The 12,771-nt window shown below is 48.1% G+C and overlaps 1 protein-coding gene across 10 annotated transcripts in view; it reads left to right on the top strand.

Annotated features, from left to right (window-relative positions):
* The window catches only part of FGFR2 (fibroblast growth factor receptor 2), a 99,461-nt gene that overhangs the window by 36,074 nt on the left and 50,616 nt on the right, over positions 1-12,771 (top strand). For all 10 annotated transcript variants that reach the window (XM_079138455.1, XM_079138457.1, XM_079138458.1 and 7 more), the window contains 2 exons: positions 818-987; positions 11,445-11,568. In XM_079138455.1, the coding sequence (XP_078994581.1) occupies positions 818-987; positions 11,445-11,568 (294 nt within the window). The remainder of the gene's footprint in view (positions 1-817; positions 988-11,444; positions 11,569-12,771) is intronic.

Here is a 12,771-nt window from a genome sequence, read left to right on the forward strand (position 1 = left end):
TATCCTGGATTGATGCTGTGGCTTTTTATAAACCGTATGTCACTTGGTGATTAAAAAACTTACAAGTCATTTTTTTTGAAACTCAAGATAGTAGGTATTTATGGCTGTGAGGGCCACTCAGAGGGCACAGCTTTCTGAACATTTATTGGTATCCTCCTGTCAAGTTATCTGCTCAGGTGTGCTGGTAGGATTCTGGGGTTCAGAACCAACATTAGGGGGGCAAAAAAGACTTTTCATTAAAAAGTTAAAATATGTTTAGTGATGAGGTATTTTGTCAGATTAAGTGCTGAGAAGTTAATGATGCCTCTCTGGATTAGTTCATCATAGTACAATGATAATTTACAGTATGGATTGCTCTGATGGATGAGTTGCTGGGGCTTCTGAAGACAGCTAGCTTTTACCTGCATGTGTATGTGGCCATTTAAAAGGTATGATGATCCAGAGTGATATCGTTTTAGAGGAATGAGCTGTTGTTACTGCATGTGTTGTTACTGTGACTATAAAGTAGCATTTAAAAATACGACTTGATGTGAAATTATTTTCTGGCACCAAGAATGAGAGAGAGAAGGTGCCTTGAATGCTTTTTTCCTCGTTAATAGACATAAACCAATAAGCAGTCCCTCTCGGGACCTTCTGCGAGGCCAGCTGGATTCGAGTGCTGAAAATATTTTCCTAATGTAAATATTATTCAAAGATTTAAAAAAAAAAACAATCAGATCCTTGTTGTATAAAGCAGATTGCTCTTACCTGTTTGGAGTTGGCCGGTGGAGAAGAAGCTGTCCTTCTAAATGCACTGTAATGCTTTCTTTCAAATCAGGAGCACCGTACTGGACCAACACGGAGAAGATGGAGAAGCGACTGCATGCGGTCCCTGCTGCCAACACGGTCAAGTTCCGCTGCCCAGCCGGGGGGAGCCCAACACCCACCATGAGGTGGCTGAAGAACGGGAAGGAGTTTAAGCAGGAACACCGCATTGGAGGCTACAAGGTAGGATTGAGCCTTCTTACCTGCTTACTCCTTAAAGCCCTCTGAAGTTAGCAAGAATTAGAAGGAATATTAAAAAAAAACAAAGTGGTTATCATAATGGATTGTGTCAGTGTTTGATATTTAAAAAAAAAAAAAACCGCCCTGGACTTGCATGTAATTTTAAAGTACAATCCCCATTTGCATTGTTCTTTATATGAGGAGAATTTAATAACTGAAGGGTCGAAAGTTGAGAGTCTGTTTTCTATATGCTTTATGGTCTGTAAAACTTAAGCTGGCGGAGAATTTGAGAAGTCTGTAGTAGAGTTGCCCTGGGAGAGCAGGATTGTATTCGTAGTGAAGGGGCTAGAGACTGGGGCATGAAAGATTACTCATCAGCAGCCCTGGAAGAAGACAGGTGGGCCACTGTCTTCTGTCGTCAAGCATTCTGAAGAGCCCATCCTAGGATGCTCTGAAATCTAATCTCAATACTCTTGGGGGGTTTAAGATTGATAGCATCCCCCTGGAGATGCCCAGATGCTCCTTCTGGTCTTGGTTCATCTGTTCAGCGAAGGTCGATTGAGCACCTCTGTGCTGGCACTGTCCTAGGCTCCAGGGAAGCTTAAGAGGCCAGGGTGTGGCTCCAGCACAGAGAGGCCCTGGTCCAGCAGGGAGGCAGATGGGAGAGTTGGCGGTGGGTAATGCTGATGAGGGCCAAGTCACAAGTGTGCTGTGTCTGGTGGGGACACAGCACAGGAGAGGTGGGGTCAACTCTTGGGGTGATCAGAATAAAGGAGATCCAGCAAGAGTTTTGGACTGTGTTGGAAGGAAGGGTGTCTTGGAAAGAGAGAGCTATAGAATCTCCATTTGGTATGGAAAGAGAGATCTTCTAGAACTTAGTTATAGAGGACTTGAGGAAACCTCCTTATGAAATTCTTTGTGCATTTGGAATGTGAGTGGGCATGTTAGTCACCTGTTGCTGCATAACAGATTACCCCGAGACACGGTGACTTTCAACAGCATTGTGTCAGTTGCTAGGGTCAGGAATCCAGGTGCAGCCAGGTGTGTTCTTTGTGTCTAGATGTCTCCCAGCACTGACCTCTGGGTGCCACTGAGGGTAGGGTCTTACCTGAGGGATCACCTGGGGAAGGGTCTGCCCATGTGGCTGATGTCAGGTGTACGTCCTGGCAGGAAGTTGGTAGTTGGCTGCCCAGAGCTCCATGCTCTGGCCTCTTTGTAGGGCAGCTGCCCTGTTGTCCTCAGTTAAGCAACAGGGAGCCAAGAGCGGAGCACAGAAGTCACGGCTTTGTCCTGGAAGTGACATCCCAGCACTTCCGTGGTTTTCTGTTAAGTCTCTAGGGAGGAGATGATCCGAGGACACCAGTGCCAGCAGTGGTGGGGACCACTGGGCCCCATCTGAGAAACGTGCATCCTGGATGCAGCTGCTTGGAACCATCCTTCAGTCAGGTGGGGGAGGAGTTCTTGGTGGCCGTGGAGGGCCGTGTAGGATGGTCCCTCCCTCCTGTTTAACATCACTCGATGGCAGGCAAGTCCCTGTTCCACCACTGCTGTGGTTACATGAGCCCCTGCCTGCAAGTGCCCGGGAGTCCTTTCCTGAAACCCCACACACAGGTTTTCATCTTTAAAGGATTATCTGTACACAAGTTTTAACATTTAAAAATCGCCAGCTGGAAGCCAAAACCCAGAGGAAAATGGGAAAAGCCTGCGTCCATCTGAGGAGGGACAGTTTAGGGTGAGACAGGTGGAAGGCAGGTGGATCGTGGCGGGTGTTGGCCTTCGACGCTCTCAATACTTCCGTCGTCTGCCGTGACTCCCGCTTGGTGGAGGCAGGAGCCTGTGGCGAGATTCGCCCTTACGTTTTGAATTCAGTCCTTAGACCAAGTACCATGAGTGTGGGAGGTTGGCCCTCAACAAAAAATCTTTAATAACAAGTAGACGCTGAGGAAGGAAGAGTTAAACTACTAAATTGTGGCCCCTGGGATTGTCTTAACCAAGCTCACTGAGACTCACATAATTGGTGCAGTTCCACCAATTTATTTAAACATAATTTAAGCATAAGAATGGTGGTCAGAATCCCAGCGTTTAACTAATTCTGTCAATTAAGACAGCCTCGTAAATAAGTATAAAACAAGCCCAGGAGCCTCCAGAGAGTCCTGGTCTCAAAATAAATGAGACCAACATCATCATTATGGGTGAGGAGCTTTTTGCAAATCTGAATTAGTGATTAAAATACGCTGGGAGACTAGGGGCTTAATGAGGAAATGCGCCTTGATTTTTAACAGGTGCAGTTCGGTTTTGATTATTTATGACAATGTTCTGCTAAGCGAAGAGTGCCTGTGTTCTAAAAGCAATACAGGAAGCCTCCACAGTGTCTCTGGCCCGCGGGGACACGTGTGGCCAGGGCTTCTTTGTTGGCTCCTGGTGGAGCCTTTTCTGGAGGGGAAGAGGAATGGAATTTGAGCAGATGGGGACGAAAACCTAGAATGCATCTTGCTTTTTAGAAACACAGCAAAAGGAAGAGGAGTATTACACCTTCAGAATGCAGTGCCCTGGCTGGAGGCAATGAGGCCCTGCTTCTTGTCCTTCTGGACTTTTTTCTGGCTGTGGCGAGGGATGGGGTGCCTGGGAGGTGAGCCCATCCAAGGCAGATGATTGTGTTTGCATAACAGCAGAGGCACTGGACATGTCCAGCTGCCTGCCTGGCCTGGGTCAGCTTCAGGCTCCTGGTCCTCATCAGGGCCTGAGCAGGGCAGCCTTTTGGGGTGTGGTCCCCTGGTATTTTCATCACCTAGGTACCCTTTTAAAGAAAAGTGTCTGTGAATCTGCCCTGCAGGAGCTAGTTATACAGTTCACAGTCCCCCTCCCTCCCTCCCTCCCTTCCTTCCTTCCTTCCTCCCTCCTTCCCTCCCTCCCTCCCTCCCTCCCTCCCTTCCTTCCTTCCTTCCTTCCTTCCTTCCTTCCTTCCTTCCTTCCTCCCTCCCTCCCTCCCTCCCTTCCTTCCTCCCTCCCTCCCTCCCTCCCTCCCTTCCAGAGGCCTCCATGAAAGGGGAGGGCCTGATGTCCACCCCCCACTCCCGCCTGCTCCTGCCTTTGGCCCCTGAATGGACAAGCAAAGTGTTAAGTTTTCCAACATGTTTTATTTCCCAGAAAGCAAAGACCTGAAAGTGCCCACAAACACATGTTTGTTATTTTTATGATCTTTGTTTCTCCTGGGTAAATCTGCTCTTTCCATCAACTGAGGCTGGGCTGTGATGGCCCAGCTGCCCGCCCGCCCTTTCCCAGTCTGGCCACGGTGGCCCTCCTCTGCTGCACGCAGCTTCTTTTGGAATGGTGTGCACACGTGGCCGGCGAAGGAAGAAGGGAAAACGAAAAACAAAACCAACTCAGAGTCATGACCGGGACAGCTCCTCACCCTGTGTGCTGTGGCTCGGTCTCCCTTCTCAGGGGCCTCCTGCCGAGCTGTCCCTAGGTGACTAAGAGTCACATGATTGTTTTTTCGAGTAAGCGCTCAGGGCTGGTTGAATGCTAGCAACGGTGACGCCAGCTCCTCGACTCCGTGGCTCTGGGCTGGCTCCTGAAGACTGGGAGTTCCTTGGGCTCTACCTCCGCTCCCCCACCTTAAAGTCAGGAGCGAGGAGAGAATGTCTGGTCCCTTCCAGCTCCAAGAACTGTGTGAGCTAATTGCTGAACCAAAATGTGGTACCATCCATTTTTCTTCTGAAACAATAGCTCTGACTTTTTCTTTCCTTTCTGAAATGAAGAGCTGCCTGGATGGCTGGGTAGTTCATAGGTCTCTGAACAGTCACTGCAGCGTAATACGGAAATGCAAGAAGAGACCTGGGGTAATGAATAGGCCTCAGCTGCCACCTTGTTTGTGGAATGACTTGGCCATAGAGGATTCCTGAGGACCATCTCTGACGCCACTTCTCAGTGCAGAAGGACATAGACCAAGAGCGAGCACGGAGACACATCTCCCCTGACGTCTGTGAACAGACCCGAAGCCCAGGACTGGAGTGTCCTGGGGTTGGAGCCCCTTGGCAGAGAACAGCGCTTCATGGAGTGTGGACTGTCCACCTCCAGGTGTTTCAGACCTGAGCAGAGACAGCTGAGGACGGTGTTTCATGGCCGTCACGCCTGGACTGGTGTTTCTGATGCATTGGTTAAGTAGGTTTCGTTTTCTGGGTTGGTTACAGATGTTGTTTGAATGACTTTTCCCATGTAACTGTTAGGTTTACTCTGCTAGCGAGATGTGCCCACACGCTGGGCAAGACTCCCACGGAGCTCTGTCCCCAGCCCTGGGTGCGTTTAGGGAGAAATTCTTAGAGGTTGAACGTCCCTAATCTGGAAATCCAAGACCCAGAATGCCCTAAAATCTGAGATTTTTCGAGTGCCAACATGACACCAATAACAAACAGCCTGGTGACGGTCACCATCAAAACACAGGGACTCCAAAAAGACTGCTTAAAAGGACCTTTAGACTTCATGTATAAGGCATAGGAAACGTAAATGGCTTTTTTGGTTAGACATGGGTCCCATCCCCAAGACTTCTCATGAATATGTAAATATTGCAAAATGGGGGTGGGGGAGGACCCTAAATCTGAAATGCTTCTGGTCCTGAGCATTTGGAATAAAGGATCCTCAGCTTGTCTTAGTGTGTTTACACTTCACTGAGGTTTTCCTCTGCTGTGACATTTCAGCTCCCAGATGGAGCAATCCGTGATGAGGACATGGGGTAAGTTGGCATCAGCCAGCCTTGATGGTCACCTGGGTTATGCCTTTGCCAAGTGCTTTTGTTTTTGCAGAAGAAGGTCATCCTGTACCCCATGGGACCCTGGCTCTTTTCTCTAGTTCATGCTCTCGCTAAGCTGCTTCCTTCAAAGGAGGTTTCTTCCTCATTTTATAAGAACATTAACAACTGAATTGAAATCATCACGGTGGAAGTAAATACCATTTGGCCCACAGAATACTGTTGAGAGCAGTTGTGGGTAGAGTGCCCATCTCCCAACTTCCATTGACCTCTGGCTTAGGAGATTTGTATAAAATTATGATAAAGTATTCATAAAATTTACCTTTTAAAATTATTTTTAGGTTCAGTAGGCATTAATTATATTCACATCATTTGCAACCAGCACAGTGTTTTCCAAAACTTTTTCATCACCCTTTAGGTGTGATGAAAAACACTTTTTCTGTACCCATTAGGTTGTGATCTCCCATGTCCCCTTCCTTAGTCTTAGGATCTCTGATTCTACTTTTTGTCTATGAATGTACCTACTCTGGGACCCTCATGTAAGTGGAATCACAGGGCATTTGTGCTTTGAGTTTGGCTTCTTTCACTTACTGTGTTCAAGAGTCATCCATATTTGTAGCTTGAATCAAAACTTCCATTTTTATGAATGAATAGTATTCCATTGTGTGGATATACCACATTTTCACTTGGGTCATTTCTGCCTTTTGGTTGTCGTGAGTAGTGCTGTATTTGGTGAAGAATCCGTTTGAGTCCTCACTTTCAGTTCCTTTCGGTATATACCTAGAAGTAGAATTGTTAGATCATATTTTAGCTCCCTGTTGAGCTTTTTGAGAAGGGTCATATGTAGTTTTTAAGTTAAGTTCAAAAGGTGCTGGATGCTCTGCTGTCACCCACCTTGTGACCACCGCAGGCAGCACACATCTCAGAGAACAGCCTTGCGTTCTGCGGTTCACCTGCCACCTCCTCTGGTGAGACGCGGCGGTTGTGTACCAAGGGGAAGGTTGAAAGGGTTCTGCTGTGGTCCCAGGCGATCAGGTGGCTCCTTCTCTGGACATCAGACTTCCGTGGATGTGGAGTTGAAGCATGAACAGGTGCTGCCAAGGTCACATCTGCATGCCAAGCTGCAACAAGGGCCACAGCCCTTGACACAGCCCAGTTTGTAACAGCCTATTTCCAAGGGGTGTTCTGGAGCCAGGAGCCTGCTGAGAGTGGGGCTTGGGGTGGGATATGCATCTTAATGACAGCTGGCCTGTGTGGACTTATAGTTCCTGGGGTGGCTTCCCTCAGGCCAGGGTTTCGAGGGATTGCTGTCTTCCTGGACGCATTAGGCCCTGCTGTGGGTGGAAGGAAGTCATGGGAGTGGTGACCGTCACGTGGACAGTGTTCGACCTGGCGCAGAGGACAGCTTCAGGATGTTTATTCCACTTGCTATCGAACACCTGGGTATTTGGAAATGTTGGCTTTTTATTTTGCAATGTGGAAGCCAAACATCCAGGTGACAGTTTGGGTCTCTGACCTTTAACCCTTGACCTTAACATTTGGGTGCTACACAGCCTAAATCTGCATTCCCTGTCATCACCTGAAGGTAGCTGAGGATTTAACAGGCACCTTGGGAGAGCTGGGTAACAAGCATTCTGAGAGGACCTGTCTGGGCCACCTTCTGTCTTTGCGTGGACAGGGTGTGGAATGTTTGTGGAATCTGCTTTTTGTACTGGAGCGAGAGGCCCTGAGCTCCTCTCTGCTTTGTTTCAATATTGAAATGTTATTTTAAAAAGGATTGCAGTGAACATAGTTTTGAAGCCCTGTGCTCTCTAATTCTGTTACTTGGCAGATGGAAAATAAGGATGAATTCCACAAAGACTTGGCCGTGGGCAGGAATGAAAATAAAGAATTGGGTGTGTGTTGGTTGACATGGGGTTTTTCCTCCTGGCCTGTGTGTGTGTCAGCTAGAGAGCCCCGGGCGCAGGGACTCAGCCTTGCGTTGCGGGATCCCGGGCTGCGTAGCTGGCTGAGGGACTTTCCTGATTTACTTTTCGTTGTGAGTGTGATTTCTGTTTAAGTTTGAAAAGTGAAAACGAGGAAGAAGTAAACAGCATTCTACTCTGACCGTTTAATTAAAGCACATGGCTCCCAGCCTGCTGTCCGCTTTCTGATGTCAGCTGTGTTCGTTCTGCCTGCTCACAGCTTAGGGGTGTTGTGCTGTGTACAGTGTTTGGATTTTTTTTTTTTTTTTTAATAAATGGAATCACAAATATACTTGCTTATATTCAACCTGGTTTTTTTTTTTTTTTTTTTTTTTGTCATTTATCATTTACTCTAATGACATCTTACCAGGGCTGAACATGAGACCGTCTCATTCTTTTAGACTGTATACTGTTCATTGGAACCAGCTATACCTTAGTTCCTGTAGGGTGACCTATACGTTATTAACGACTCTACTTGATGGATTGCAGTTTTGGGTTGTTGCAGCACTTGGAGCAGGTTTTTTTCACATGCCTTGAAGTAATCATGCAATTTCTGTGGGCTAGTTTCCTAGAGGTGGAATTTACCAGGTTGAAAAAAAAAAATGCCTTGCTAATTTTAATAGGTACCACCAAAGTCTTCTACAAAAAGGTTTCTCTCAATGGATGTTCCTATTCTCAGTTTGAGTCTCCCTCCTCCCTCCAAGTACTGAATGACACGGGTCCTTCTAATTTTTGTTCATCAGCTGGTGAATAACAGTGTCTCATTATTATTTTAATTTGCATATCCCTGCTTGTTAATGAGGTTATGCATTTTTTTCCAGTGTTTATTGGGTATCTTACAGTCTCTGTTCAGTGTAAGCAAAGATGGCATATGTTCAAAATAATTGTACAAAATGATCAGAACCCTAAGAAGGGGAGGGGCTTAGAAAATGCTGGGAGGGGTGCATCGTTGGTTTTGTTGGAGGGTAGATGCTTTGAGTCTTTACTGAGGCTTGCCATGGAAACACAGGGATTTAACTTTGTGCTTTGTCTCAATTTTTATAGAGTTACTGTTGCTGTTTGGCTTGCTATTAAGCAGCCGCTAATTAGTGGTAGGCTGTCCCCTACTGAAGTGCCAGCCAGAGCCCCACTGGTGGCAGCTTTAAGGGTATCCATTTAGAAAATGCCACAGCTTGTGATATTCGGGACTGGTGGTATGTCACGGAATCAAATACTGGATCAGTGGTGTAAAAAATGAGTATTAAACAGTACCGCATGGTTGCCATGTTGACCCACCGCCCGGGTTCTGGGAGGGTGGGGAGCTCCTGTTTGGTAAATGTGCTTCTCATTGTCAAAGCATTTTGTGAATATTAACTTATTAATATTTGTAGCACACCTCCAGGAAGTCGGTATTGAGGGCTCATGGTCCCCGAAGAGGGATCTTGCGCGGAATGCTGCAGCCCCAACCAGAGACTCCGGCTGACCACGTGCCCCGGGAGTGGGGGATGGCAGCCGCCATACCGAGCTGCATATGCCAAGATTTAATGTCCCCTCCTCACGCAGTTCAGGTTCAGTTCCATTTGGAATATGCCATGTGCCAAATCTGGGTCCAGGCGCAAGAAAGACATTGACAGTTTGGACCAGGTCCAGAGGCAGGCGCTGCCGTGATTAAGGGCTTACGCGTGTGACATTTGAGCGGGGCTCAAAGAACTGAATATTTACAGCAGGGCTACACGCTGGATTACGTGGCTCGGTGACGCTGGCCTCTGCGGCCTCCCTAACGTGCCCTCCGCGTGACTGGTGCCTCAGAGGCAAGGGGAGAACCGTATCTGTCCCCCTGGGTGAAGGAGCGCCTCCTTGTGGGGCCACCTGCCTCTGGGTGAGCCAGAGAGCTGGCACCTGCCTCTTGGGCTCTCTGTCCTGCAGCTCCAGATGGCCCCCAGGGGCCAGGACTGAGAGGTAGGTCTCACAGAGCCGGGTCCTGTGGTGTCCACACCTCCTGCTTCAGAATGCCCCCCACATGGGAGGATTTTCTCCCTCCTAAGGAGACCTAGCCCCTTGCTGTGGTTCTCTGACAAGTTATGGCCCAGCCATGTGCACAGGCTCCCTGAGTGGAGGACAGACTTTGTCCTTGGTGGACCAGATGCCCAGGGGCACTTCAGTGGCAGGAATCTCACTTGAGACAGATCAGTTTCCTGTCACCAGCTCCATGTGGGACTGCGAGATGACCCCCAGGGTTGTGGCATCTGAGCGGGGTGACGGCCCAGGACTCACTGCCTGTGCTCTTGAGGAGTCCCCGTCCCCTGGTGATCCTCCACGGGGCTGGCAGTGATGGGCGGTGGTCTTGTCTGAAGTGGGGGTGACTGCAGGAAGTCTGTGAAGTGCCACTGCTAACGTGGACTCCGCGGGGCCCAGGCCAGCGCCTGTGATCTCTTACCTCTGTTGGCAGAGAGGACAGCCGCCCGCCTTCCCGCTTTTATAACTGGAGTAGTTACCAGGCGATCTTTATTCTCTGGTTTGGTTCCTTGAACCTCTCCTGTGCTCGCGAAGGCTCTGCCTGTCTTATCGGTTTTTATGTGATTAAGGCTGGAAACCCTTGTGGTGCCCAGGGTATGGTTCAGAAGGTCACCCGCAATGCCTGAACCGATAGCTGAGATTAGTTGGCCCCCACTTTTTGTTTTTTCTTTCCGCTTCTCTGGAGTGCCTGGTCCAAAATACTGACAATGATTTGGATGGAAATATTAAAGCTGTGAACGCTAAAGATACTGAAATTTGCTTTTTTTTTTTTTCCTGGTGAGGAAAATTCAGTTTTGTTTAAAAATCTTAGTCTATTGAAATATTTCAAAAGCAGGTTGAGAACGCTGGAATCTAGTCTGTTCGCGTATGTGCAGACTGGGTAGGAGTCTCCATAGTGTGTTTTTACATGTGCTGCTTATCTTTGCAAAGTCTCAAGAAGTTTGCAAACAAATGGGTATGTAACTTGTTTCATAAGTATTCATTGCTCCCATATTTGGAATTCTGGATATGTCTAGGGAACAGGCATCTCCTGAAGCAGCACTGGGGATGGATACAAAGAGCAGATCTGTGTTCTTGGCTGAAACTTCTCGAGGTTTCTAGACAGCATGGGAAAACCTTGAAGAAAGAAGGGAGGGGCTCCGAGCCAGAAAGCTCAGGAACAGTGATGGAACTTGCCTCGTGGCTCCCGGGGAGAACTAACTGGGCTCAGTCAGGACCGAGGGCTCCGGGAGGTGCCTGACATACAGTTGGTGCTCACCAGTGTTGGCTTTGGATGGTTCATGGGTGCTGTAGGGCTGAGAGTCCAGTGGATGAGTGACCTCATAGCTCGCCTGCTGTGCAGGCCGTCTGGCCACTCAGGTTCTCCTGGAGGAAACGGTCAATCCATGACAGCCCAGGCGCCCTGTATACCTGAGTGTATGAATGCTCCAGTGTCTGCCTCGTAGGCGTTCATGCGATAAGGTGATTATTTTCCTTTGTTACCATTCTGAGTGCCATTTATGAGCACAGTGTGGAATCCAGGTGATTCTTCTTTGCACTCCCTGCCCTGCCTCCCTGGGCTTCTCGTTCTGTTTTTTTCTTTTCTTTTTGGATGCTGGGGGTTGAACCCAGGGCCCTGGCCCATGCCAAGCATGCTTTCTACCTCTGAGCTTTATTCCCAGCCCCAACCAACTTCATTTTAAAGTAAGAAAGCAAAGTGCCTGGTATTCTGTGCTGAGATGATTGAATAACCACCTTTACTTGGATCTTTGCAGGTACGAAACCAGCACTGGAGTCTTATTATGGAAAGCGTGGTCCCCTCCGACAAAGGGAATTACACGTGTGTGGTAGAGAATGAGTACGGGTCCATCAATCACACCTACCACCTCGACGTCGTCGGTGAGTCGCTCCTCTAGGGCCCCTTGCACAGCCTGTTCTAGTTGACTCATTTGAAGCCATGAAAGTGGATTCACTTGTTCCTCACGGGGAAAATTTTTTTGTTACTATATCAACACACAAACACTGAGTCAGGAAGGATTTTTCTGTCATTTGCCTCTTCAGATTCCTGATCTGCTGGGTTTTCTGGGTTTTGCAGTGTCTTCAGGGTCCCCAGACCTCACCTTTTATAAGGTGGACAGGGTATCAATTGTCTGGCTTTCTCGAAGCTGAGATATTTTTCTGAAAGTGTGTGTGGAAAAGGGGTCAGATATGCTGTAGGAGAACTTTGCTTTTAAAACAGAGGCAACATTTCCTAAGGAAGGACAGTTGTGTCTTGTGGGCTGAAGAGGAAAGGAAAAGGTGTCACCATCACTGGGCCCACACTGGCTGCAGGAAGTGAGCCCTTGTGTCGGGAGTTGCCAGACACTCCGGGTTGGGGGCTGTTCCTGGAAGCCCCTTCCTCTGTGCGGAGGGAACCCCATGGATGAGTTTGTAAGTATTTTCCAGCAGAGGGCACGGAGGAAGAGGCATTTTAATGAGACATCTTAAGCTCGTGTAGCGCAGTGTCTTGCAAGCTCATATTTCTTCCCAAGTTTTGCCTGTTGAGGATGGGTTTTGTTGTAACTGACTACAAGAGGGTGCTCCTCTGTCTCGGAGGATCGCTAACCTGTGGATCTGCACCTAAGATGTCTCCTGGTTGTGGGAGTGGCAGCGGGAGCCATCTGTCCCTGCCCTTGGGCCTTTCTTTGGGTTACCTAATGGGTGTGCCCTGTTCTATGTGCAAGTTACTGACTTCTGGTAAAGACTCGACTCGGGGCTGGCGTGGACCCGTGTTGCTTTAATGTGACTATTGGTAGCTCTGTGAGCACGTGTCCACCCACTGTGCTCTGTCAACAGCCTCCTACCTCATTTCCTGCGCAGGCACCCCCAGTGTCGCCTCACTTGAGGTATTTCTTCTTCTTTCATAAAATGTGTTAACTCTTTGCAGAGAGAGATTCCACAGGTACTTGAATTGCCCCCAGAGCCATTAAAAACCTTTCAAAAGATGAGATTAACTAAATGGCGTAGATTTGGTTAATTGAAGATTTAAGTTAACTGAAAATTAAAACCATTTTGCTTTTCTGTCAAATTAAATGAAGTAAAATTCACAAGACACTCTGCTTT

Source organism: Sciurus vulgaris (assembly GCF_902686455.1).
Source record: "Sciurus vulgaris genome assembly, chromosome: 4".
NCBI lineage: Eukaryota > Metazoa > Chordata > Mammalia > Rodentia > Sciuridae > Sciurus > Sciurus vulgaris.